The sequence below is a fragment of the Nomascus leucogenys genome, chromosome 11 (genome assembly GCF_006542625.1).
Source record: "Nomascus leucogenys isolate Asia chromosome 11, Asia_NLE_v1, whole genome shotgun sequence".
Taxonomy (NCBI): Eukaryota; Metazoa; Chordata; class Mammalia; order Primates; family Hylobatidae; genus Nomascus; species Nomascus leucogenys.
Genome location: NC_044391.1, coordinates 117,618,403 through 117,644,158, shown reverse-complemented (window position 1 = coordinate 117,644,158; position 25,756 = coordinate 117,618,403). Strand labels below are relative to the sequence as shown.

Below are 25,756 nucleotides of genomic sequence, written 5' to 3'. Positions count from 1 at the left end.
GTATATTTTAAAAGATTTAGACTCAAAAATTGATGCAAATTCTTTAAGCACCTATTTTGTTTTTTTTTTTCTAATTTTAGCTACTACCTGATCAGATCTAAAATTATTCTGGCTAGAATACAGTATATACAAACACGTATTTAAGTGAGCCCTAAAAGAAATACTCATAGGTAGTTTAAAATTGCTTGTTAAAGGCACAGGCTCGTTTACAATTGGTGGTTACTAGACTGTAAGCAGCTTTACATTTATATGTTAAAGGGAAGAGAATTAATACTATATGCCAGGCACTCAACGCATGAAGACAGAGTTGTATTGGCCTTGGTGTCTTATGCTTCACAATTACTCATTTACTATTCTAGGTAGGATAGAATGTTCCATGTTTCATAGTTTCCCAGTTTTAACTGTCCCTAAAAGCAGCAGAAGAAAAAAGAGAAGACAACTTTAAGTCTAAAATATAATAAATAAGTACTATAGTAATACTGTCCTAATAACACAAGAGGACTATTAAGGTAACTTTCAGATTTAAATGGGAATTTTCATTCTAAAGTGATGACAAAAAGGGTAAATATAAAAGGCAATTATTTAAAAAACACGAGGCCAGGCGCAGTGGCTCACGCCTGTAATTGTAGCACTTTGGGAGGCCGAGGTGGGCAGACTGTCTGAGCTCAGGAGTTGGAGACCAGCCTGGGCAACATGGTGAGACTCTGTCTCTACTAAAAATACAAACAATTAGCTGAGTGTGGTGGCACACACCTGTGGTCTCAGCTACTCAAGAGGCTGAGGCATGAGAATTGCTTGAACCCAGGAGGCGGAGGTTGCAGTGAGCCGAGATCACGCCACTGCACTCCAGCCTAGGTGACAGAGTTAGACTCTGTATCAAAAAAAATAAAAATAACAAATAAAAAACATGAATCTTGATTCAGATATAATTTTCTTTCAACAAGTTCTGAATGTTTTAATTTAAAATTAATAAATCACAATTCTGTATTAAGATTTTGTTTGAAAATGACACATTTCAAAATTAACCAAAGTATATTCTGTTAGAGGTTAGTTTATCCACATAACTTAAGAATAAACCACAGCGTAGCTCAAGGGAGCTACCGAAGAGCCAGGTTCTAATGACTGAAGTCAGTTGCCAGCAACGGATGTGCAGGTGACTATCGAAGAAGTTAACTACAAATCCCAGACTGCTTCTATCAATGGAACCGCCCTCTGTTGAGTCACAAGCCTGAAGCGCGGCCTTGGCACACAGCCAGTGAGGATGGTCTGAAGCGCGGCCTTGGCACAGAGCCAGTGAGGATGGTCTTTGACTTAGGAGGGAAGTGCCCCTGGGTACATGAGGGTCACAGTCGTCTCATCGCGCTGGTTTCCTATGTCATTGGTAGCATCTTCCTTATAATCCATCCAACTGTTTACAAACAATGGTAAAATTTGGAACTCAGGTGGCACTGCAGCTTTCTGCCAGAAATAAACCAGTTTCTATAATTCAGTAATAGCTGTAGAAGGCCAATATATTCCAGAGAAAAATGAAATCAAGAATTATATTGAAAAGAGACCACTAAGTGCTCTAAATATGTTTCATTAATTATTTTACTCATTTTTCTGAAAACCTTGCCTTATCAATAAAAAACAGTCACTTCTCTCCTTATAATTGTATCTTATCATAGATATAGTGGAAATAAAATAATGGAAATAAAACCTGCTAGTTTCCCCAATGTATACTACAACAGCAAAATTATTTTTTATTCATGATTTATATTACTGCAGGATGGCAAGCAGGGGGGAAGTTAATGGGGGAAGGGGATGGTGGGAACAAAATGCCAGAACCAAACCACAGATACTTGAACAACACCTACTCCTAAAGCAAAACAATGAAGAAAGGAGAAGGAGAGGAGAGGAAAGAAGAGAAGAGAAAGGGAGGGGAGGGGAGAAGGGAGGGCACTCCAATAATTAATGCTACAGGTCTCAGACCTTTTAGAATCTTTAAAAGAAACAAATTATTGCTCTCAACACGCACATTTCATTTTCCTTTCTCGTTTTTTACATTAATAGTCTCTACTTATTTGAAAAAAAGAAACAAAACTAAAGTAACTCAACATCTCAAATGATCTCTAAATTCACCAAGAAATACTCTGTTGCTCAAGTTCTCATAGATAACACCACACTGCTGACGACCTGGGGCAATGCCGCCGCCGCCGCGTCTCCACGGTTGATTTGCTATCAGCTGCTTCTCTGTAACACTAACATTCTCTTTCATGAGTATAGTCTCTTCTCACTATATCAGAGCTCACCAAGGTTCACGTCTCTCACTCTGCCTCTGCTGCTAGTCCAAAATATTTTTCTCCTTTAAGTGGAAAAAAGCTAATTTTAAATTCGCGAAAATTCACCGGTTATTGTATTATTTGCCATGGGAGGGGGGTATCTGTGAGGTGAGAGAGGATTAATGAAAAACAAAAAGAACAAACCTAAACCTAAAATTGCAACATATACAGAAATTTATTTCCAAATTGAAGGGGGAGAGGAGGGAAGAGGAAGGTAGTGGCACTAACCAAAGTCATAAAGCCCAGGCTGGAACAAGAACAAATCACTTTGGTTCCTAGAGCCAAACCTGAAGGGGAAACAGGCAGAAGGGAAGACAAAACGGGAAGAAGTGTACGGTCAATGGGAATCTTCTTCTATCTCAATGATTTAGCTATAAATAGAGATTATTAGTCTTCTCTCTATACATGTAACAAATGCCAAACTTACTATCACGAAATTTCTAAAATTGACTTTTTCACATTTGTTAAAAAAGGTAAAAATCACATATTTTTTCTTCCCTTCCTTCACGTCAAGTTCTGAACTAAAATATTACATGTAACAACAGCTGGTCCTAACTTTTATACAAAGTGAAACTATATAGAGCTCCTTTGCCAACATAAGGAGCTGCATAATTTCTATTACACTTGCCTAGGCATGAGAAACTCAAAAGCAACTCAAAAGGAGCAAGTCCAGGGAAAGGAAAGCTACGAAGGAGAGAAAGACTAGCAGATGAAACGAATACTCTGAAAAACTCCAATCTGCCGTTCAAGTATTGGAAATACCCCAAAGGAGACAATGAATGGGATCTATTACAACAAAGTCAGCAAGTAAAATGCAAATCTCACACACGATAAATGGCCCTGATAGGCTGTTTGCTGAAAGACCTAAGGCTAGTGATTCAGTCCACAATTCCTTTTGGACCCTAAGGGGTTCATATAAAAGTCATACTTTTCTTTTTGCAATTTTCTCTTGGTTGTCTTCAGAGAATAGTCATTTGCTTCTTTCATTCATGTCATGCAGACCATTTCTTTAAACCCCAAAAAGAGTAATAATTTTCATATACTAAAAGGCTTCTTGTAGAAAATGGAAAAAAGAGTATGAGGCCACAGCAGTGATGTTAACGGTTACTCTTCATTGCTTCTTTAGCTGCCATGATCAGTGGTGTCAAGCTAGATAACGGTTTGGCCAGTTTCAGGAAAGGATGCTGCCAGAAAGAAGGGGAAAAATAAATGTATAAGTGCCATTCATCAGGTTAGAAACAAAATAATTTTGTTCAATTAAGCCCCAAAGACTACTTGTCGATCATAATAAACTAAACACATATTAATACCTTCATAAGACCAACATAATCAATGCATTACTTTCAGAGTTGAATGAAAGCAGAATCATTTTAGTTTGACAAATATACACACGCCAGCAATAAACAGGTCTGAGGATTGATACTATGCACAAATGTAAACAGGTCTGAGGATTGACACTATGCACAAATGTAAACAGGTCTGAGGATTGATACTATGCACAAATGTAAACAGGTCTGAGGATTGATACTATGCACAAATGTAAACAGGTCTGAGGATTGACACTATGCACAATGTAAACAGGATTGACACTATGCACAAATGTAAACAGGTCTGAGGATTGAACTATGCACAAATGTAAACAGGTCTGAGGATTGACACTATGCACAAATGTAAAAAAAAAAAAAAAAAAAAAAAATGAACATGACAAATGTAAACAGGTCTGAGGATTGACACTATGCACAAATGTAAACAGGTCTGAGGATTGACACTATGCACAAATGTAAACAGGTCTGAGGATTGATACTATGCACAAATGTAAACAGGTCTGAGGATTGATACCATGCACAAACTGCACATTACGGTTTTGTCAGAATTTTATTCCCAGCAGATGAAACCCTTTTTTTTAATACTTTAAGTTTTAGGGTACATGTGCACAATGTGCAGGTTTGTTACATATGTACACATGTGCCATGTTGGTTTGCTGCACCCATTAACTTGTCATTTACATTAGGTATTTCTCCTAATGCTATCCCTCCCCCTCCCTCCACCCCACAACAGGCCCCGGTGTGTGATGTTCCCCTTCCTGTGTCCAAGTGTTCTCATTGTTCAACTCCCACCTATGAGTGGGAACATGCGGTGTTTGGTTTTCTGTCCTTGCAGTAGTTTGCTCAGAATGATAGGATGAAAGCCTAAATTGCAGCAGCTGCCATACTGCTGGTGATCAGTGAATAGTGAAATCTAATTATTAGCCCTAGTAAAATTCTCCGTTGGTTACCAAAAAAGTCAACTATTCCCCCAAATGAAATCATTTTTAAATTTACCTGTAATAATTCTTTGGCTGAACCCCTTTTTTCCACATCCATTTCCAAACACCGATTTAAGAAATCCCGAAATATTGGGGAAAGTTTCTCTGGATTCTGAAGTTCTGGGGTCCCATTAGTTGCTATTAGGTACAAGGCCTAAAAATAAAAGAACATCTTTGATCCTCTTAAGATAGCTCAACACAGTCACACAGCACTCCATAAAGTCTAAGGACTTCTTTCTTCTTTAAAGAAAATCACCATAAATACTAAACTGGGGTTATCATTATCCCATTTAAATTTAGATTTGATACTTTCCTCTTATTTTTAGATGTTACATTTCCTTAAGTTATTTTTCCGAAATCAGATTCACCTTTGGTTTTTCTTTGGTTATAAATGCAATACATATTGCTTTTGTTTTGTTTTTTTGTTGAGACGGAATCTTGCTCTGTCACCCAGGCTGGAGTGCAGTGGTGCAAACTCGGCTCACTGCAATCTCTGTCTCCTGGGTTCAAGTAATTTTCCTGCCTCAGCCTCCCGAGTAGCTGGGATTACAGATGTATACCACCATGACCGGCTAATCTTTGTATTTTTTTTTTTTTGAGACGGAGTCTCGCTCTGTCGCCCAGGCTGGAGTGCAGTGGCGCAATCTCGGCTCACTGCAAGCTCCGCCTCCCGGGTTCATGCCATTCTCCTGCCTCAGCCTCTCCAAGTAGCTGGGACTACAGGTGCCCACCACCACGCCCGGCTAATTTTTTGTATTTTCAGTAGAGACGGGGTTCCACTATGTTGGCCAGGCTGGTCTTAAACTCCTGACCTTGTGATCTGCCCACCTCGGCCTCCCAAAGTGCTGGGATTACAGGTGTGAGCCACTGCATCCGGCCTATTTTTCTTTTCATAGTCTCTCGCTCTGTTGCCCAGGCTGGAGTGCAGTGGCACGATCTCAACACATGGCAACCTCTGCCTCCCAGGTTCCAGCAATTCTCGCATCTCAGCCTCCTGAGTAGCTGGGAGTACAGGCATGCACCATTACGCCTGACTAATTTTTGTATTTTTAGTAGAGATGGGGTTTTACCACGTTGGCCATACTAGTCTCAAACTCCTGACCTCAAGCGATCTGCCTACCCTGGCCTCCCAAAGTGCTGGTATTACAGGCATGAGCCGCTGCGCCTGGTCCTAAATTATTATTTTTAACTGACCATTCTTTAGAAGTTTTAGGTTTACAGAAAATTGAACAGATAGTACAGAGTTCTCATACGCAACCTCCCCAATGTGGAGTTTTATTATTATCTTCATTATTATACTATGGGACACTTGTTACAAATGAACCAATATTGATACACTTCTATTAAATTAAAGCCCTCAGTTTACATTAGGGTTCACTCTGTATTACATTACACAGTCCTATGGTTTTTTTTTTTAATGCGTTTTTCATATGTTGCCCAGGCTGGCCTTGAACTCCTGGGCTCAAGAGATCCCCCTGCTTCAGCCTTTTAAGTAGCAGGGACTACAGGTGTGCACCACCATGTCTACTTGTTCCATGGGTTCTGACAAGTGAATGCTGTCCAGTGTCCACCATTATAATATACAAAGTAATTTCACTGCCCAAAAAAATTCCCTGTGCTTCATCTACACATCCTCTCTACCCCCCTACCCACTGCCAAACCCCATAACCACTAATCATTTTTACTCTCTATAGTTGAATAATATGTAGCCTTTTTAGACTGGATTCTTTCACTAAGCAATATGCATTTAAAGTTCTTACAAGTGAAATGCAGTTGTAAGATGTTTTAATGAACTTGTGTGGTGTCCGTTTCAGCTGACTGGACGTTTTTCTCATTATGGGCTGCATTTGCCTGCTCCTTTGCCTGTCTGGTAAACTTTGACTGATGTCTGGGTGATTGTTGGGTCCTGGCTATTTCTGTATTCCTACCAATATGCTTTTTTCCCCCATCAGGCAGATAAAATCTTGTTTTATTTGAATGACTGGATCTATGTAATCACCAAGATCCACTATGTACAGACGAGAGGGGGAGACCTTTATTTCCTAGTTTCTTCCTCCTGGGACAGTCTTAATGATTTTCTCTTGGCCCACAGCCACTCTCCATGGAACTACAGTGCTTTCCTGGTCTTAGACCCATGTGCCCTGGCCTGGTCAATGAGAAGCTTCTTGAGGCCTTATCTATCTTCAGCTTGGAATGAGTTCTGAAGAACCTGCTTGTTTTTGAACATGTCCCCCTTTACTTCATGTACAGGCTCTGACACACATGAAGGTCAATCTCCATCGATTCGTAGTGTCTTCTGAGCAGCTGGGGTGCAATTTTCATCTTCCTCATCCAGGCTGCCTTTTTGGTAATCTGTGCATTAGCAGTTATGCCCATATGCCTGTGGGCCAAGGTGGTTGTTTTTTTTTTTGAGACAGAATCTCTCTCTGTTGCCCAGTTTCAAGCAATTCTCTCACCTCAGCCTCCCGAGTAGCTGGGAATACAGGTGCGCACCACCATGCCTGGCTCATTTTTGTATTTTTAGTAGAGACGAGGTTTCACCATGTTAGGCTGGCTGGTCACGCACTCCCGACCTCAAGTGATCTGCCCACCTCGGCCTCCCAAAGTGCTGAGATTACAAGCATGAGCCATCGTGCCTGGCCCAAGGTGTTTTTTGTTTTTTTGTTTTTTTGTTTTTTTTTTTTGCGGGGATCCAGCCTGGGAAGGGATAGTCACAGGCTTGCAGATAATCAGCCCATCTTTGATCAGCTTCTGGATCTGCTGATAGGAGCTTGGTGCTGGTGATTTTACCGATCTCACTGGGGTTCAAGTAGACCTTTTTGCCACAGTGAAGGCCACTGGAGGCGAGCCTCTTCTGAAGCCTGAGCGTACTCCTGGCTGTGGATGCAGCCCTGTAAGACTCTTCAGCTTTGCACAGGAATGCAGTTGAGTTACTTGGGAACAGATCCCGTTAGTCTTTTCTCTCTCATGTAGACTCTTCTTTCAAAATAGATCCAGAATCACAGCACTTTTTCCCACCTCCACTGACACTGCCCTGGTCTGGGCCATCATCACTGCTTGCCTGAATTACGACATCAGCCTCCTGACTGTCTTCTGCTCTGTCTTTGCCCTCCTTGGGGATCTCTCAACAACGTAGCCAGGGCAAAATCCTATTAAAACCGAAGGAGACCAATTTGCTCCTCTGCTCAAATCTCTCTAACAGTTTCCCCATTTGGCCTCCAGTAAAAGCCAGAATCCTTCCAGAGCTCTCATAAGGCACTACAGTCTGGCCTGGTTTCTTTGCTGATTGGCCGCACCTCTCGCTGTTTGCTCAGCGTACGCCAGCTGTGCTGAGGTCCGGAATCATCTCTCAGTACACGAGGAACCCTCCTGCTTTAGGGCTTTTGCACTTGCTGTGCCTTCTGCTTAGAATGCTTTTCCCTCAGGTAAGTATCACGCTCTTACTTCCTGCGTCCAAATGTCACCTCAGTGAAGCCCTCCCTATGCACGCTTTTGATTTAATTTCACATTTTATTTTTATTGTATTTTTTTGAGACAGGGCCTAGCTGTCACCCAAGCTGGAGTGCAGTGATGTGGCAACAGCTCGCTGCAGCCTCATCTTCCTTGGGCCCAAGTGACCCACCCCTGGGGCAGGACGATGGTCCCAGTCAGCTGTGATTACAGGTACACACTAACAGGCTTGGCTAATTTTTAAATTTTTTGTAGAGATGGAGTCTCACTATGTTGCCTAGGCTGGCCTTGAACTCCTGGGCTCAAGCAATCCTCCCACCTTGGCCTCCCAAAATGCTGGGATGACAGGTGTGAGCCACTGTGCCCAGCTCTCCAAGCACCTTTTGAAAGTAAACACCCTCCTTCCTGCTAGTCTCAGCACTCGAGAGTCCATTATTCAATATATTACACGCTATTCTGATTTATTTTGTTTTTCTCTCTTTTCCCACTAGAATATAAGTTCTATAAGAGCAGGAATTTTTGTGGGTTCTTTTAGACAGCATTTTGAATAGTGCTTAGCACATGGCAGGTACTCAAACCAATACTGGCTAAATGAATGAATGAAATCAGAGGGCTTTAAACATCATTCTGAAAAGTGGTCTAAATTAATCACCTCTATGGAAGTACTTTAACTGCCCACATGAACTGGAATCTTTGGCAACTGGATGAAAAGCATTCAGGAAACAGACAGCCAGAATCTACTGCCACCTGCTGTTCGGCTTCTTTCACTTAGCACAGTACTTTCAAGGTTCAATGCTGTAACACTGATTGGCACTTCCTTCCTTTCTATGACCCAATAATATTCCACTGTTCACCAGGTTTGAATTATTTCCACTTTTCAGTGGAAATAATTCAGGCTGCATGCAGGTTTTTGTACGGATGTATGATTTTAATTCTCTTGGCTCTGTACCCAGCAGAGGAACTGCTAGGTCATTTAGTAATTCAGTATTAACTTCATACAGAATTGTCAAATTGTTTTCCAAAGCAGATGTACCATTTTATATTTTGCAATGAATGAGGTTTCCAGTTTCCTTATCTTCTCACCAACATTTATCTATTTATTTACGGAGACAGAGTTTTGCTTTGTCGCCCAGGCTGGAGTGCAATGGCGCGATCTCGGCTCACTGCAACCTCCGCCTCCCAGGTTTAAGCGATTCTCTTGCCTCAGCCTCCCAAGTAGCTGGGATTACAGGCGCCCACCATGTCTGGCTAATTTTGTATTTTCAGTAAAGATGGGGTTTCTCCATGTTGGTCAGGCTGATCTTGAACTCCCAACCTCGGCCTCCCAAAGTGCTGGGACTACAGGTGTAAGCCACCACACCCGGTCACCAATATTTATTATTGTCTTTTTGAGTACAGACATTCTAGTAGTTGTGAAGTGTTATCCTGTCGGGGTGGGGTTTGTTGTTTTTTTTCTGAGATAGAGTCTCACCCTGTTGCCCAGGCTGGAGTGCGGTAGTGCCATCTTGGCTCATTGCAACCACCACCTCCTGGGTTCAAGCAATTCTCTTGCCTCAGCCTCTCATTGTTGAGGTTTTGATTTACATTTCCTTAATAACTGATAATGTTGAGCCACATATGGTAATTTAAAATAAAGAGAAGTGGCCAGGTGCAGTGGCTCACACCTATAATGCCAGCACTTTGGGAGGCCGAGGCAGGTAGATCAACTGAGGTCAAGAATTTGAGACCAAGGCCGGGTGCGGTGGCTCACGCTTGTAATCCCAGCACTTTGGGAGGCCGAGGCGGGCAGATCACGAGGTCAGGAGATCGAGACCACGGTGAAACCCCGTCTCTACTAAAAATACAAAAAATTAGCCGGGCGTGGTGGCGGGCGCCTGTAGTCCCAGCTACTCGGAGAGGCTGAGGCAGGAGAATGGCGTGAACCCGGGAGGCGGAGCTTGCAGTGAGCCGAGATTGCGCCACTGCACTCCTGCCTGGGCGACAGAGCGAGACTCTGACTCAAAAAAAAAAAAAAAAGAATTTGAGACCAGCCTGACCCAACATGGAGAGACCCTATCTCTATGAAAAATACAAAAATCGGCTGGGTGTGGTGGCACGCACCCATAGTCCCAGCTACTTAGGAGGCTGAGGTAGGAGGATTGCTTGAACCTGGGAGGTGGAGGTTGCAGTGAGCTGAGATTGTGCCACTGCACTCTAGATTGGGCAAGAGAGTGGGACCTTGTCTCAAAACATCTTAAAAAATAAAAGGAGAAGGTTTAGAGACAGGTGCTCCAAACTTCCTACATAAAATACAAACAATACAGCTTACTACTAAAAACCTACAAAGTCTTCACCTAACACATTAATTTGTAACTCAGAGAGCAAATGAATTTTAGATGCAGAGTTAGGGGCAGAGATTAGGTTTTATCAACTTTCTACTTTAAATTCTTGGACAGTGCCTGGCACACGCAAGTTCTAAATAAGTTTTAAAGAAAAATATTTAACAAGGCTGGCATTTAATTGATCTTACCCTCAAGGGATTTTCATTGAGGTATGGAGGCTCTCCTTCTACCATCTCAATAGCCATGATACCCAGAGACCATATGTCAACTTTAGGGCCATAAGCTTTCCGTGTAACCACCTCTGGTGCCATCCAGTATGGCGTTCCGACCATGGTACTGCGTTTGCTCTGCTCAGGGGTGATCTGGGCACAGAAACCAAAGTCAGCTACAAAACAAAACAAGACAAAACAGAGTTAATGGCTTCCATGGATGGTTTTAGCAAAAGACTTCACTTCAGATGATGTAATTAATTACATTTTGACTATTCAGCCTCTTGTTTTTAAAGATTTTATTAATAAAGTAAACCAGAATGAGTTTAAAAATATTTTCATGATGTAACACACTCTCACATTTTACTTTTACTTGCCACAGAGTCCAAATTATCAGGAGGCCTTTTATTCTGAATAATTCATTCTATCCTAAAAAATTCAATAAAACTGAAAGAGGTCTACAAAAAAGTAAAGCAAAGGTAGACACCAAAACTAAATGCCGTGAATCAGGTGAAGGTCAGGTCATGGAAACTACTTTGTTTTTTAATTTTGTTTAATTTTTAAAATTTTTTGTAGAGACGGAGTCCCCCTATGTTGCCTAGGCTGGTCTTGAACTCCTGGGCAACATAGGGAGGGATCTTCCCACCTGGCCTCCCAAAGTGTTGGGATTACAAGTGTGAGCCACCACACCCAGCTGTAAACTATCTGTGAATAAAACAAACAGAAGCCAGAATCACTAAACATCCATCATCTCAGCAGAGAGCCTAAGGTCGCCACCAGCATTATCTTCTCAATCTCACCTGTAACGGAGGCGCAGGATGCCTAGTGTCGTACTCAATGTTCATTTAGTGGAAAAGTCAGGATTAGTATTTAGAATTCTTTCTTATACTGTTAAACCCATTCTATTTCATATGTGACTACTGTTAAAATTTAGGTTTGTAAGCTTTAGACTGTTTGTTATGCATGTACATATGCATGAATAATATCTGTGAACTGTTTGGTTTGTATTACCAATCAGGATATTCTGTAAACTTTTGTAAAACCACTTTTTAAGAGATCTTTCCATATTAGTACATTTATCTGCCTATTTAAAAATTTTTTTATTTTAAAATTTTTTGTCACAGGGTTTCACTCCGTTGCCCACGCTGTGTGCAGTAGAGCAATTTCAGCTACGGCAATCTCTGCCTCCTGTGCTCAAGCCATCCTCCTACCTCAGCCTCCCGAGTAGCTGGGACTAGAGGCGCCTGCCACCACGCCCGGCTAATTGTTGTATTTTTAGTACAGATGGAGTCTCGCCATGTTGCTCAGGCTGGTCTCAAACTCTTGGACTCAAGCAATCCACCTGCCTCAGCCTCCCAAAGTGCTGGGATTACAGGCGTGAGCCACTGCGCCCGGCCTCCCTCATCTTAAAAACTATACAGAATATAAAAATATAATAATCCATTTAATTTATTCCCTTACTGCTCAACACTTAAGACAGTTTTGGTTTTTCTTTACAATATTGCAGAGAACATCCTTGTACTTACTGTGGTATGTAAGTTTAGAAACTCTACAGGAGAGAATTCTAAAAGAGTAACAGGTCAAATAACATTTATAGCTAAAATGAGTACCTAAAACAATCCGGGTACTGTTTAAGGACCTTATAAGCATTAAAATATTTAATCCTCATGGCAACCCTATGAGAAAGGTACATTTATTATTACAGTTATTCCCATTTTACAAACAGGAAAACTGAGGCATAAAGACAACTTATCCAAGGTTACTCAGTAAATGGCAGAGCCAGAAAAAAAAATTCATCCAAAAGTTTAATGCATTTTCAAGTGTATTCACCAAAAATGTATGAGAGCTTGCCCATTAAGATTACTTAAAAATAAGCAATCATGGCCAGGCGCGGTGGCTCACGCCTGTAATCCCAGCACTTTGGGAAGCTAAGGCGGGAAGATCACCTGAGTTCAGGAGCTCGAGACCAGCCTGACCAATGTGGAGAAATCCCGTCTCTACTAAAAATACAAAAATTAGCTGGGCGTGGTGGTGCACACCTGTAATCCCAGCTACTCAGGAGGCTGAGGCAGGAGAATCGCTTGAACCCAGGAGGCGGAGGTTGCGGTGAGCCCAAGATCACGCCGTTGCACTCCAGCCAGGGCAACACGAGCAAACCTCCACCATCTCAAAAGACAAGACAAGGCATTACCTAATAATGTCTTATCTAGTGGTAATTATTAGGTAATGTCTTATCCAGCGAGTCCTTTCTCTGGCATTGATTAGTTAAAACCCTCAGAGGATCACTCAGTTTTCAAAGGTCTCACCTCTTCCTATATTAAATCATTATTAATCCTTGTATTGGTCAAGAAAAGTTTTTAATTAAACAAAAGGCAGAAAATTATAATAAATGATTGTGAATTGTCCATTTGTTACTCACTGAGCTTAACTGATCCTTCCATTCCCAAAAGTACATTGTCACTTTTGATGTCTCTGTGGATCACTTGATTAGCATGTAAAAACTCCAACGCCTGTAAACACTGAACAGAAGAAAAACACCTGTTAATGAAACAGTCCCTGAAAAGACACAGGGAGCTTCCCATGCAGTAGTTATGGCCTGAGCGTTGCTTCCAGTGCCCAGCAGAAGACCCTCCAACACTTCTATTTATAAAGAAAAAACATCCTCTCTTATATACAAAGTTATGAAAAGTAATTAGATCTCCTCCTTAAAGTTTTATATAAGAAAATAAAATCTTTTAAAAAGTCAGCTCCCCTCCTACCCTCTGATCTTACTCAGAGACATTGTTTAGCTGGGTCTGTATAATTTCTTGCCTCTTGGCTGGGTGAGACAGGCAGATCACTTGAGGGCAGGAATTCAAGACCAGCCTGGCCAACATGGCAAAACCCCATCTCTACTAAAAAATACAAAAACGTGCCAGGTGAGGCCAGGCATGGTGGCTCACTTCTGTAATCCCAGCACTTTGGGAGACCGAGGCGGGTGGATTACCTGAGGTCAGCAGTTTGAGACCAGCCTGGCCAACATGGTGAAACCCTGTGTCTGCTAAAAATACAAAGAAAATAGCTGGGTGTGGTGGTGTGCACCTGTAACCCCAGCTACTCAGGAGGCTGAGATAGCAGAATCGCTTGAACCTGGGAGGCGGAACTTGCAGTGAGCCAAGATCACGCCACTGCACTCCAGCCTGGGTGACAGAGCAAGACTCCATCTCAAAAAAAAAAGAAAGAAAGAAAGAAAGAAAAATTTGCCAGGTGTGGTGCCTCAGGCCTGTAATCCCAGCTACTCGGGTGGCTGAGGCAGGAGAATCCCTTGAATCCAGGAGGCGGAGGTTGCAGTAAGCTGAGATTGTGCCACTGCACTCCAGCCTGGGTGACAGAGCGAGACTCAGTCTCAAAAAAAAAAAAAAAACAAAAAAAATAGCCTCTTTCAGGTTTAAATGCCTAAAGGTATACAACACTTGGTAAACATGCACAGGCTCTTCAGAAATCATTTCAACAGTAATGAAAAAACCTTGATCATTCCCATTTGAATATGAGATACTCAGAAGGCTAATCAATGTGAGCCACTGAGAAGCAGGTAAGATTCTGGGTGGCCTGGTTCCATTTAGTTGTTCATTGGAGATAAGATGTTCTTCAATGCCCGATTTTATATTAAGCTGTATCTACAACTTGGACATGAATGATGCAAGAATAACTTTCCTCTTATGCCATATTTCAGAGAGCACTGGGTCACAAAGTGGGGGTAAACTCCTCCCTTCCTTACAAACGAGAACGAGATGACATTTTAAAAATCTGCTCACTCTAGTGTTTTTGAATATAAACTATGGGTATGAGTTAGCTGTGCTTTTATTTCTTACTCCCATCAGAGGAGAACAAAGTCTGCACAACTAAAAATCTCATCCAAAATCTTCTACTATTCATTCAAGGAAAAATTGGGTGTTACCACAGTACATTTACCAGGCAATAATCAGATTCAAAGCTCCAGAAAATACTTGTACAAATAAACAGAAACAAACTTGTCACAGTTTAAAAGTTCTGGCACACAAAAGAAAACCCAAATTAGAGGAACTTCCGAAATTAATTTTTATATCAATTACAAAGAAATGTATTAGAAAAAACAAAATTAAGTATAAATAGGTAAATTCTTGTTTTTATCAGCTTTTCAGTGACCAAGCATCCATTGTTAAGGACTATCATATTCTATTGATATTCTATTCAAGAGTTCTTATTTCCTCCCTTCAACCAAAGAGGTACTATTCCTCAGGTAGAACACAACTCAGAATTAAAATTTTAATATTTTTAACATCTTAATGACAGATGGAAAAGGGAAATATATATGTATCATCCTTACATGAACAAAGTTTGTAATTCACATGTCACTGAAGAACTGCTGAAAGCCAAATCATAGAAAACACAATATAGTCTTATAAACTTAAAATTTTGCCCTTTGTGACACCGATTCCTATGATATTAGAAATTTCAGTGACAATAAGCAAACCATTAGCCCAAATCTCATCTGTAGAAAAAGCTCAGATACAGGTGGAAAAAAGAAGGCTTATTTTTGGCTTAAATTGGCAATTTGGCAGAATCCTACTGGCTTAAGCTAATAGTATGTCTAGAAATTCATTAATGAATATAAAGAAATAACCAGTTTCTTCACCATTAGTGAACTCAATGGAGCCAGGCACAGACTTATTGATACTTAAGGCAAATAAGTGTCCTGCTTGACCTGAGATAGTTCTAGTTTCCACTGTTCAGTGGCGTATTTCTTTGTTTTTTCTTTTTTTTTTTTTTAGACAGTGTCTTGCTCTGTCGCCAGGCTGGAATGCAGTGGCACGATCTCGGCTCACTGCAACCTCCGCCTCTTGGGTTTACACGAATCTCCTGTCTCAGCCTCCCGAGTAGCTGAGACTACAGCCGCGTGCCACCACGCCCGGCTAATTTTTGTATTTTTAGTAGAGACGGGGTTTCACCATCTTGGTCAGGATGGTCTCGATCTCTTGACCTCGTGATCTGCCCGCCTTGGCCTCCCAAAGTGCTGGGATTACAGGCGACAGACACTGTACCCAGCCTCTTTTTTTTTTTTTTTTTTTTTTTGCGACAATCTTGCTCTGTCACCCAGGCTGGAGTGCAGTGGCACAATCTTGGCTCACTGCAATGTCTGCCTCCCCAGCTCAAGCGATTCTCCTGCCTCAGCCTCCCGAGTAGCTGCGATTACAGGCACGCACCACCATGCCTGGCTAATTTTTGTATTTTTAGTAGAGATGGGGTTTCACCATGTTTCCCAGGCTGGTCTCAAACTCCTAACCTCAGGGAATCTGCCTGCCTTGGCCTCCCAAAGTGCTAGGATTACAGGCATGAGCCACCACTTCCAGCTGAGTGGTGTATTTCTTTTTTTTTTTTTTTTCCTGAGACGGACTCTCGCTCTGTTGCCCAGGCTGCAGTGCAGTGGTGCGATCTCGGCTTACTGCAAGCTCCACCTCCAGGGTTCACACCATTCTCCTGCCTCAGCCTCCCGAGTAGCTGGGACTACAGGTGCCCGCCAACATGCCCGGCTAATTTTTTTGTATTTTTAGTAGAGACAGGGTTTCACCGTGTTAGCCAGGATGGTCTCGATCTCCTGACCGTGTGATCCGCCCGCCTTAGCCTCCCCAAGTGCTGGGATTAAAAGCGTGAGCCACCGCGCCCGGCCTGAGTGGTGTACTTCTAATGATATACACCCCTTTACTCTCAAAAGTGTCCTGTTTGGATGGTAAATGATCATCGTCACTCTACCGTAATTTCCTTGTGAATCTGGATCTTGAAAGGTCCACAATTCATTCCCAAGTTATCTTATACCTAAAGGAAAGGGCTGAAACTCCTGTGTAGAACGAAATGGTCTGGAGAGGGAGTAATTTGCAGAGAATGTGTACGGAGAAAGCACCTCCCACAATAACAATTACCTGTGCAGAAAAATTTCCTTTTGTTCACTTCTTGCTAACCACGTATCACCATAACATATGAAGGAGGAGGCAAACCTACCTCTCTGCATACAGCAGCAATCTGTGCTTCGTCCATGCAGGTTTCTGTTACCACATCAGTGAGTGACCCCCCAGCAAGGTATTCCATGACCACAAACAATTCATCTCCTACCAGGTAACTAAAAATACAACATATCAAATACAGTCACACTTTTATTTTTCCTAAACACATGGTATTCTATGTTGAAGAATTCAAATATTAAACACCCTAACAATAAAACTAGAGCTGGTAGCTTGAGAGTTAGGAAGAAAACTGGAAAGCTGCTACGTAACAGCACAGAAAAATAACTGAGGTTATGATCCTGAATCATTTTAAAGTTAGTTTGCCCACAATTGTAGTTTGAGTATGCACACAGATCATTCTGATTAAAATAACCCTACAATATAGAAATTACTAGTCCTGTTTTAAAGATAAAGAGACAAAGGCTTGCAGAGGTTAAGTGACTCATCCAAGGGCACATAGCTATTAATAGTAAGTGACAGAACCAGAATCTGAAGCCAAGTATCAATAATTCCAAAGCCCAGGGCTTATCTTAACCACCATACTATGCTGACTTGAAATGTTATTTTAAAAAGCAGGGAACTGTACCTGAAAAGTTTATTTTTTATTTTTTTTTTTTGAGACAGAGTCTTGCTCTGTTGCCAGGCTGGAGTGCAGTGGCAGGATCTTGGCTCACCGCAACCTCTGCCTCTTGGGTTCAGGCAATTCTCCTGCCTCAGCCTCCCCAGTAGCTGGGACTACAGGTGCACGGCACCACGCCCAGCTAATTTTTGTATTTTTAGTAGAGACAGGGTTTCACTATGTTGGCCAGGATGGTCTCGATCTCATGACGTGGTGATCCGCCTGCCTCGGCCTCCCAAAGTGCTGGGATTATAGGCGTGAGCTACCGCGCCTAGCCTGAAAAGTTTATTTCTATGAACATGTTCTCCGTAACTAGGGCTAAAGTCTCAAAACATATTATTTTTTCCTCATTCTAAACACATTTAAATATGGAAGAAAATCACCTATAATAACCTCTATCTTCAATACAACCACTGTTATCAGTTTCAACGAATCTTCTTTCATTCGTGTATGTGACTGCTTTTTCAAAAGCAGTTGTAGTAATATACGTCATTCTCTTTTCTTTCTTTTTTCTTTGAGATGGAGTCTCATTCCGTTGCCCAGGCTGGAGTGCAGTGGTGCAATCTTGGCTCACTGCAACCTCCACCTCCTGGGTTCAAGCGATTCTCCTGCCTCAGCCTCTTGAGTAGCTGGGATTACAGGTGTGAGCCACTGCACCCGGCCAATACGCATCATTTTCTATTCTGCTTTTTGGTCCGTTATTTAACATTAATTCCTAAACTAAATGAGGTTTTGATAGACATACAATTTGTCCATGAAGGATAGCATTTGAAATAAAAATTGATCTACAAGTTTAAAAACCATGTAACCAGTCCCCTCTGTCAGTCAAGACATGAATCACAGCCAACCATTCATGTTTTCGCTTCAGGTCATTTGAGATGAGCATAAACACCACCAGCTATGGCCTTCATTTAACTGCCTTCTCTCACTTGCCAAGTGATATCCTTCTAGAGAAGGACCTTCTAAAACTGCAGTGTGCTATTTTTACCTCTCTTCTTTCTTCAATCTTATTTCTCAGCACTGACAGTTTATTCTAAAGTGGTTAGCCCCACCCCCCCAAACCATGAGACTTAAAACGTCTACATTTTTATCCCAATGTTGAAGAAATATTCGTATTTACCTGTCCAAGAAGTTAACTATGTTGGGATTTTTTAATTCTTTCATCACCAGAATCTCGTTAATGATCAATTCCTTCTTTGGCTGTTTCTGTAAATTAATTTGTTTGATAGCGACCTATAATGAAAACAGGATTGAAAAAAAATCAGGTTTACGAATTCTCTTAGAAAATTACAAACACCAAGCAGTTAATAACTTATGGTACGTATACGGTATTACGCAATGCTATGACTCCTAGGTAGCACTTTTCCTTGCACGTTGCCTGTGCATAATGCTTTGTAATGTTTAGAGCCTGGTTTTAGATTTATCTTGAAGTTGATTAATACATCCACGGTCAGTCCAATACTAAGAATTAATCCTCTTTTCACTTCAAGCTGAGAAAACAATTTTTAAATATTTTCCTATTTATGATATTAAACTCATAATTCCTTCTTTGTTCCCCTTACTGACAGAAGTGCTATAAAAATACGTAGAGCAATTCTTACAACATGTTCAACTTAAAAGAGATTCCTATTGCTTCTTCCCAGCTTTATCTAGTTTCCACCTATATGACAAAATAATGGTAACACCCAGGATTATGACAAAGTAACTACCTCCTGTCCCAATGCAACGTCAGTAGCAGTGAAAACTGTACCAGAAGCCCTAGAGGGAGAAAACACACAACCAGATTTAAGGTTGATAAATCACTAGCATTTGCAATATCCAAAGACTTTACACTTCAAGCAACTGAAAAAGAATTAAAGAACAGGATGACCTAACATGCTTAAAAGGAGTAAAAGCTAAAACATGAGGAAAGGGGGTGGGGGAAGAAAAAGAGACAATCCTTGTGGCCAAAACTTATGTGTGAAATATTTCAGACCTACAAAAGTGTAGGGAAAAAAGAGCAAGAAAAAAATATATAATATATACTTATGGATACACTTCCCTGATTAAGATACAAATAACTATAAATAATTTGAAGATTCCCATAAGCCCTTTCTGACAGCAGTCTCCTTCCTCCCAAAGGTGGTCTGTATTTGGTGTTTATCCTGTATTTGATGTTCATCATTTTCATGCATTTCTCCATACTTTTAACTACAAAGGACACAGATATGTATCTCTATAAAATATACTTTGTCTAATTTTTAAACGTCATATAGTTTCATTTCACATATTATTCTGCAACTTGCTTTTGTTATTCAACACTGGATTTGTGACGGTCATCCATATGGATAGGTATTGCTTGTTCATTCATGCTCAAAAATAATAAGATAATCTTCAATTCTCTTTCATGAAACCAATGCTGCAATTGAATTTAGCTGTTAGGAAGAAATTCAGGCCTGGTGCAGTGGCTCACACCTGTAATCTCAACACTTTGGGAGGCTAAGGCAGAAGAATCGTTTGAACCCGGAAGGCAGAGGTTGCAGTGAGCCGAGATTATGTCACTGCACTCCAGCCTGGGTGACAGACTCCACCAAAAAAAAAAAAAAAAAAAAAAAAAAAAGTAAGGAAGGAAGGAAGAGAATGAAGGGAAGGAAGGGAGGGAGGAAGGAATTCATATGGAAGTTTTCAAAAATTGCTTCAGCCCTCACTCTAAATTCACAGAATGCTTTCCAGAGTTTAATAACATTAAAAATTAAGGTGTTTATTTGCTTCCAAGCAACAGAAAAAAGGAGTTTAGTTAGTATACTTTAAAAATACAAATTACACAACAAATCAGATCAGTAGACTCAAAAGTCAATACACAATGACATGATTTAAATGCATTTTTTAATTGCTTATAATCCTGCAGTAAATATTCTTATTGTCTTTTAAATATATTTTATGGGCAATTCTTCCCTCTAATTCTTTATCACGGATGGGAAATGACACTTAAGAAAAAATAATGATACACAGTCATTGCTAACAACTAGTACAGTTTTTTAACAGCATCTACAAATAACTGCATTATTTATTTACACAAATCCCCCAAGGGTACACTCACAGAATACTGTATAAGTACTTGATGTCAGCAGGCAAAATAAACATCATGCTATAAAGCCAGGAAATACTGAATACTGAATATTATTGTAATACAGTCACAAATACTTACCCTTGTCCAATTTTTTCATATCTTGTATATTTTTTCTTAGGGTCACCTATGCTCACAATAGTTCCTAGAATAAACAGAAAGCTGGAGGCTCAATCAAGCATTTTAAGTGTAAATTGATTGTGATATTATTATTCCTTTTAATGAACTCCACTGTTTTTATAAGTGATTTTCAAACATAATACTAAGTTTCAAAAATAACAGGTTTCAAACACAAAACACTAAAGAAACTTAAATACATAATAAAAGTTTAAAAGTAACAGAAACGAGAAGACACATTATTTCCATTAGGTTAGACCTCCTAACTAATCATTTGCTCAATAATGGTCTCATTTTAGATTGTACCAGTTTGTCAGAGATTAATTAGGTTCTCAAATGTTCAGCTTTAGAATCAGGTAATCTCAAGGAAATAGGCATATTTGAATGTAAAACAGATACATTTGAATATAGAAATAGGTATATTTGAATGTATCTATGAATAGGTAAGGGTGAGACTACTCAGTATTAGAAGTAATAAAGGCTATCTAAACCCTAAATGGTCTTTCTGACTCTTCCAGTATACATATCATCTTTCAATATATTTAGAAAACCACTTATTACCATAAAAATTACTATGCTCTAACACAAACTAATCATATGTTTGTTTTAGGAAAGTTCAAAGTCACAAGAAACAGGTTTTAAAATTAGGAAGTTGGACATAAAATCCTAACATATTCTTATTACTAGTATGAAAAACCACATTAAACTTTCACTTGCTCAAGGTAAAAACAGACAGGACTGTATCAAGGAAACTCACATAAAAAATTTTATGTAGGTACCCAACCTCAAGTCAACAAGCAAAGAAACAGGATCAATAATAAGGGGCTAAGAGCAAAAAGATACCAAAAAGACTGGGGATGTGACAGCTAAAGGTCACAATTGAACGATGACAATTAGGATTCTAGTTAATTTTTTTTTTTTTTTTTTTTTTAAGTAGCAGCTCTCCCAAAACAGTTCTTATATGCCCACAGAGTAACCGAGCAGGCCAGGCGTGGTGACTCACACCTGAGGTAAGGAGTTGGAGACCAGCCCAGCCAACATGGTGAAACCCCATCTCTACTAAAAATACAAAAATTAGCGGGGTGTGGCGGCGCACACCTGTAGTCCCAGCTACTCGGGAGGCTGAGGCAGAAGAAACACTTGAACCGGAGAGGCAGAGATTGCAGTGAGCCATGCCACTGCACTCCAGCCTGGGTGACAGAGCGAGACTCTGTCTCAAAAAAAAAAAAAAAAAAGAAAGATAATAATAATAACAGAGTAAGAGCCAGGTTTATACTTGAAAGCACTGAGAAATCAAAAGCAAATAAACACGGGGCATATAAACATTTGTTTGTTTTAGAGACAGGGTCTCACTCTGTCACCCAGGCTGGAGTGCAGTGGCACAATCACAGCTCACTACAGCCTTGAACTCATGGGCTCAAGCAATCCTCCTGCCTCAGGCTCCCAGTCAGCTGGGACTACAGACATGCACCACCATGCCTCGTTAGTTTTCTTTTTTTGGGGGGTGGGGGGGGTAGAGTCGGGGTCTAAGTTGTGGGCGATGAACTCCTGGACTCCAGCTATCCTCCTATCTTGGCCAGCCAACATACTGAGATTATAGGTTTGAGCCACTATGCCCAGCCTTTATGTTTAAAATAATCCTTCCATAAAGTATTTTTCCTTGAACCCTCTAGATTAGCATTCTTTAATTGTTAATTTTATTTATTATTATTTTCTGAGACTGAGTCTCGTTCTTTTGCCCAGGCTGGAGTGCAGTGGCACGATCTCGGCTCACTGCAATCTCTGCCTCCCGGGTTCAAGTGATTCTCCTGCCTTAGCTCCCCAAGTAGCTGGGATTACGGGCACCTGCCATGACACCTTGCTAATTTTTGTGTTTTTTAGTAGAGATGGGGTTTTGCCATGTTGGCCAGGCTAGTCTTGCTCCTGACCTCAAGTGATCCGCCCACCTTGGTCTTCCAAAGTGCTGGGATTACAGGCATGAGCCACAGTGCCCAGCCAGTTAGCATTTTTTTTTTTTTTTTTTTGAGATGGAGTCTCACTCTGTTGCCAGGCTGGAGTGCAGTGGCGCAATCTCGGCTCACTATAACCTCTGCCTCCCGGGTTCAAGTGATTCTCTTGCCTCAGCCCCCCAAGCAGCTGGTACTACAGGCACGCGCCACCATGCCCAGCTGATTTTTGTTTTTAGTAGAGATGGGGTTTCACCATGTTGGCCAGGATGGTCTCGATCTCTTGACCTTGTGATCCGCCCACCTCAGCCTCCCAAAGTGCTGGGATTACAGGCGTGAGCCACTGCGCCCAGCCCAGTGACGCAATCTTGGCTCACTGCAACCTCCACCTCCTGGATTCAAGTGATTCTCCTGCCTTAGCTTCCAAGTAGCTGGGATTACAGGCACATGCCAGCACATCCAGCTAATTTTTGTATTTTTGGTAGAGACGGGATTTCACCATGTTGGCCAGGCTGGTCTTGAACTCCTGACCTAGTGCTGGGATTCAGGGGTGAGCCACCACACCCGGCGACATCACCAGATTGTAATTGAAGCTACTGTTGCTATAAGGAAACAATTTATTCTTTATACTTTAAGTCATAATGTAAGGTGTAAGTTAAAATCCGTCTGGGCCAAATGTTTTAAGAGCTGTTAACAATTTAACAATGATGTAAAATGTAGATAACATACTTAATTTCTCCATAATCTCTTCATCTGTCATCTTAGTCTTCTTTTTCTGTTTGTCTAAAGACTTGGCACCACCATCAACATTTGAATCACCAACTGGTGCAGGAACGGGGTCAATTACAGACCGTGTGTAAATCTGTGGAGAAACAGTTCATTACTAAGGTTTGAGGAATAATGTTTTCAGACATTCTTCCTGTCACACTAATTCAGTTCTTTGATTTTTAACCTGAACTAAGTAGTCTTTTCCATTGTTCTAAATGATGAGAACAATATTTTCAGATATAAAAGATGCGTAACTAAGAAGAATAAATGTGAAACATTTTTCTTTGGCATAGCATGTATGTATTTGAAAAGTTGTCTAGTAAAACAGCAGGTCCATGAATGAAATTTAAGTGTGACCAGGTCTAAAATGGTATAACAATGTATCAAAAAGCACGGTTTAAAAATCATGTTTTTACTACAAATGGTAAGTAAAATGCAAAAGAACGGAAACCTTGATGTTGAAAGAACTATTATTAATTCCCACAAAAGTTTTTACACAATTATAATGCCTACCACCCATTTCAAACAGCCAGGTCTAAAGGCTAAAGAAAACAGAGTCCTCTGCCATCAGCTTGGCATCCAGAGGCCGTCCCCTGAGCTCTGCCTGCCCACTGTGCCATGAGCACAGCCCATTCCATGGCACAGCACCTTCCCCATGCTCTACTTGCATTAGTGCAGGCAGCAGAATGGTAACTGCAGTCATTCCTCTCTTCCTGGCTCCATTTAAGGTCATCATTTTAAAAATTCTCCCTTACCTGGTTAGGAATTTCATTCTCAACTGCCTTTTGAATAACATCAAGGCGCTGAGAGAAGTGTAAAATGGGAGATTAAAACGCATAATCTGGGTAAGACGAAAGCTCTAAGTTTTAGATTTAGTCGTCATCTACATTGAGATAAACAGAGAAAGCTTGGGAAATAGATGAACCCTCTGGAAAAGGTGTACTATAGAAAGAAAAAAGCCCAGTGAGGTGAGTGCGTTAACTTTTAAAGACATCACATTTTAATCTTCGGAAAACTAGTTTTTGGTGAGTGGTCTTTGGGTACAGATTTCTTGGTTAAATTTCTCCATACTAAACGATTTTAAACTTGAGGGCTTTTTAAAAGCAATCACTGAAAGTCAAATACAGACTCTGCTGTTTTTTAAAACACACATGCGCACACACACAGCCTAGATCACCAATGGAAGACTCACTGATTTCGTATGATCCGGTCGTGGGGCAATAACGGGAGGAGCAGTCTCTTCATCATCATCCTCCTCCTCTGTCACTACTGCGGGTGCTTCTGTTCCCTTGGCATTCAGCTGCATTGATGATGAGCAAAGTAAGGAAAACAAGTCCAATAGGCTTAAATGTGACCATCGCCCTTTATGAACGTACTTCAAAAAGTTTGCTTCTTTGATAGCTCATTTCAAAACCACTGAATCTCATTAGCTCTTAGATAACTCAATAGAATTATAATCTAACATAATAAGGCGATTCTATGAATTATGAAAAAGTTTATGAAATATATATATGGTGAGTACCAAATATTTTTAATAAAGTACTATTTACCCTAAGCATACATATACAATGTCCTGAAAGTAAACAATGTTACTTGTTAAGGCCAAAATCAAGGATCCTCTGGGTTTTGTATGTCAGAAACATCTGGTGACATTTAAAACAGTCAGATTTGGGGCCAGGCACGGTGGCTGATGCCTGTAATCCCAGTGCTTTGGGAGGCCAAGGCGGGTGGATCACAAGGTCAGGAGATCGAGACCAACCTGGCTAACAGGGTGAAACCCCGTCTCTGCTAAAAACACAAAAAATTAGCCGGTCGTGGTGGCGGGCGCCTGTAGTCCCAGCTACTCGGGAGGCTGAGGCAGGAGAATGGAGTGAACCTGGGAGGCGGAGCATGCAGTGAGCCAAGATCGCGCCACTGCACTCCAGCCTGGGCGACAGAATGAGACTCCAACTCAAAATAAATAAATAAATAAATAAAATAAAATAAAATAAAATAAAATAATGAATAAATAAAATAAAATATAAAAAAATAAAACTCCAGGAGACCGTTTCCTCCCAATTGAGAAACTGCCAATAAAACGACTGTTTCCAAGACCTGACTGTGTTTATGCGATAACTTAAGGTTCAGATGACTCTGAAGACTGACACGTTTCAACTGTTCGGCACTTTTCCACAGTCTATATTCAGTAAAATAGCACCAGAAGGAGAACTGAGGGATGGAGAGGAACATACACGCTAGCAAGTTCTTTGTATTCACGTTTGTATATGTTAACATTACCAAAGGTAGCTAAACTGTTCTGAAGGTCATTATAAATTTTAGTTATATTAAGTATCATATCAAGGAATTTCTATTTAATACAGCTTCTTCAACTAATCAGGTGGCTAGCTAAAAACACCTATTGAGTAGTTATTTACCTCTGATGGCTGTAATTTATTTTAGAAAGCAAAATAAAAACTGAGATTTGTCTTGGGTAACCTAAATTAGAACAAGAGATACAAGAAATAATATCATTAACTTACCGCTGGTGTTCCAGAAGGGAAGCCGTCTTTCTCTGAATATGAAACAAAACATAATGTT

General features: G+C 40.7%; 1 protein-coding gene across 2 annotated transcripts in view; it reads right to left on the bottom strand.

Annotated features, from left to right (window-relative positions):
• Window positions 1-1,572: 1,572 nt before the first annotated feature.
• The window catches only part of PAK2 (p21 (RAC1) activated kinase 2), a 91,059-nt gene continuing 66,875 nt past the window's right edge, over window positions 1,573-25,756 (bottom strand). The window contains exons 5-15 of one of the 2 annotated variants that reach the window (XM_030823024.1): window positions 25,699-25,730; window positions 24,372-24,479; window positions 23,141-23,273; window positions 20,430-20,493; window positions 18,952-19,000; window positions 18,363-18,475; window positions 16,622-16,739; window positions 13,026-13,125; window positions 10,586-10,782; window positions 4,643-4,780; window positions 1,573-3,505 (exon numbers count right to left, since the gene is read on the bottom strand). In XM_030823024.1, coding sequence (XP_030678884.1) covers window positions 3,419-3,505; window positions 4,643-4,780; window positions 10,586-10,782; window positions 13,026-13,125; window positions 16,622-16,739; window positions 18,363-18,475; window positions 18,952-19,000; window positions 20,430-20,493; window positions 23,141-23,273; window positions 24,372-24,479; window positions 25,699-25,730 — 1,139 coding nt within the window. In that variant the 3' untranslated portion in view covers window positions 1,573-3,418. The remainder of the gene's footprint in view (window positions 3,506-4,642; window positions 4,781-10,585; window positions 10,783-13,025; window positions 13,126-16,621; window positions 16,740-18,362; window positions 18,476-18,951; window positions 19,001-20,429; window positions 20,494-23,140; window positions 23,274-24,371; window positions 24,480-25,698; window positions 25,731-25,756) is intronic. The other variant, XM_030823023.1, reaches the window with a different exon arrangement.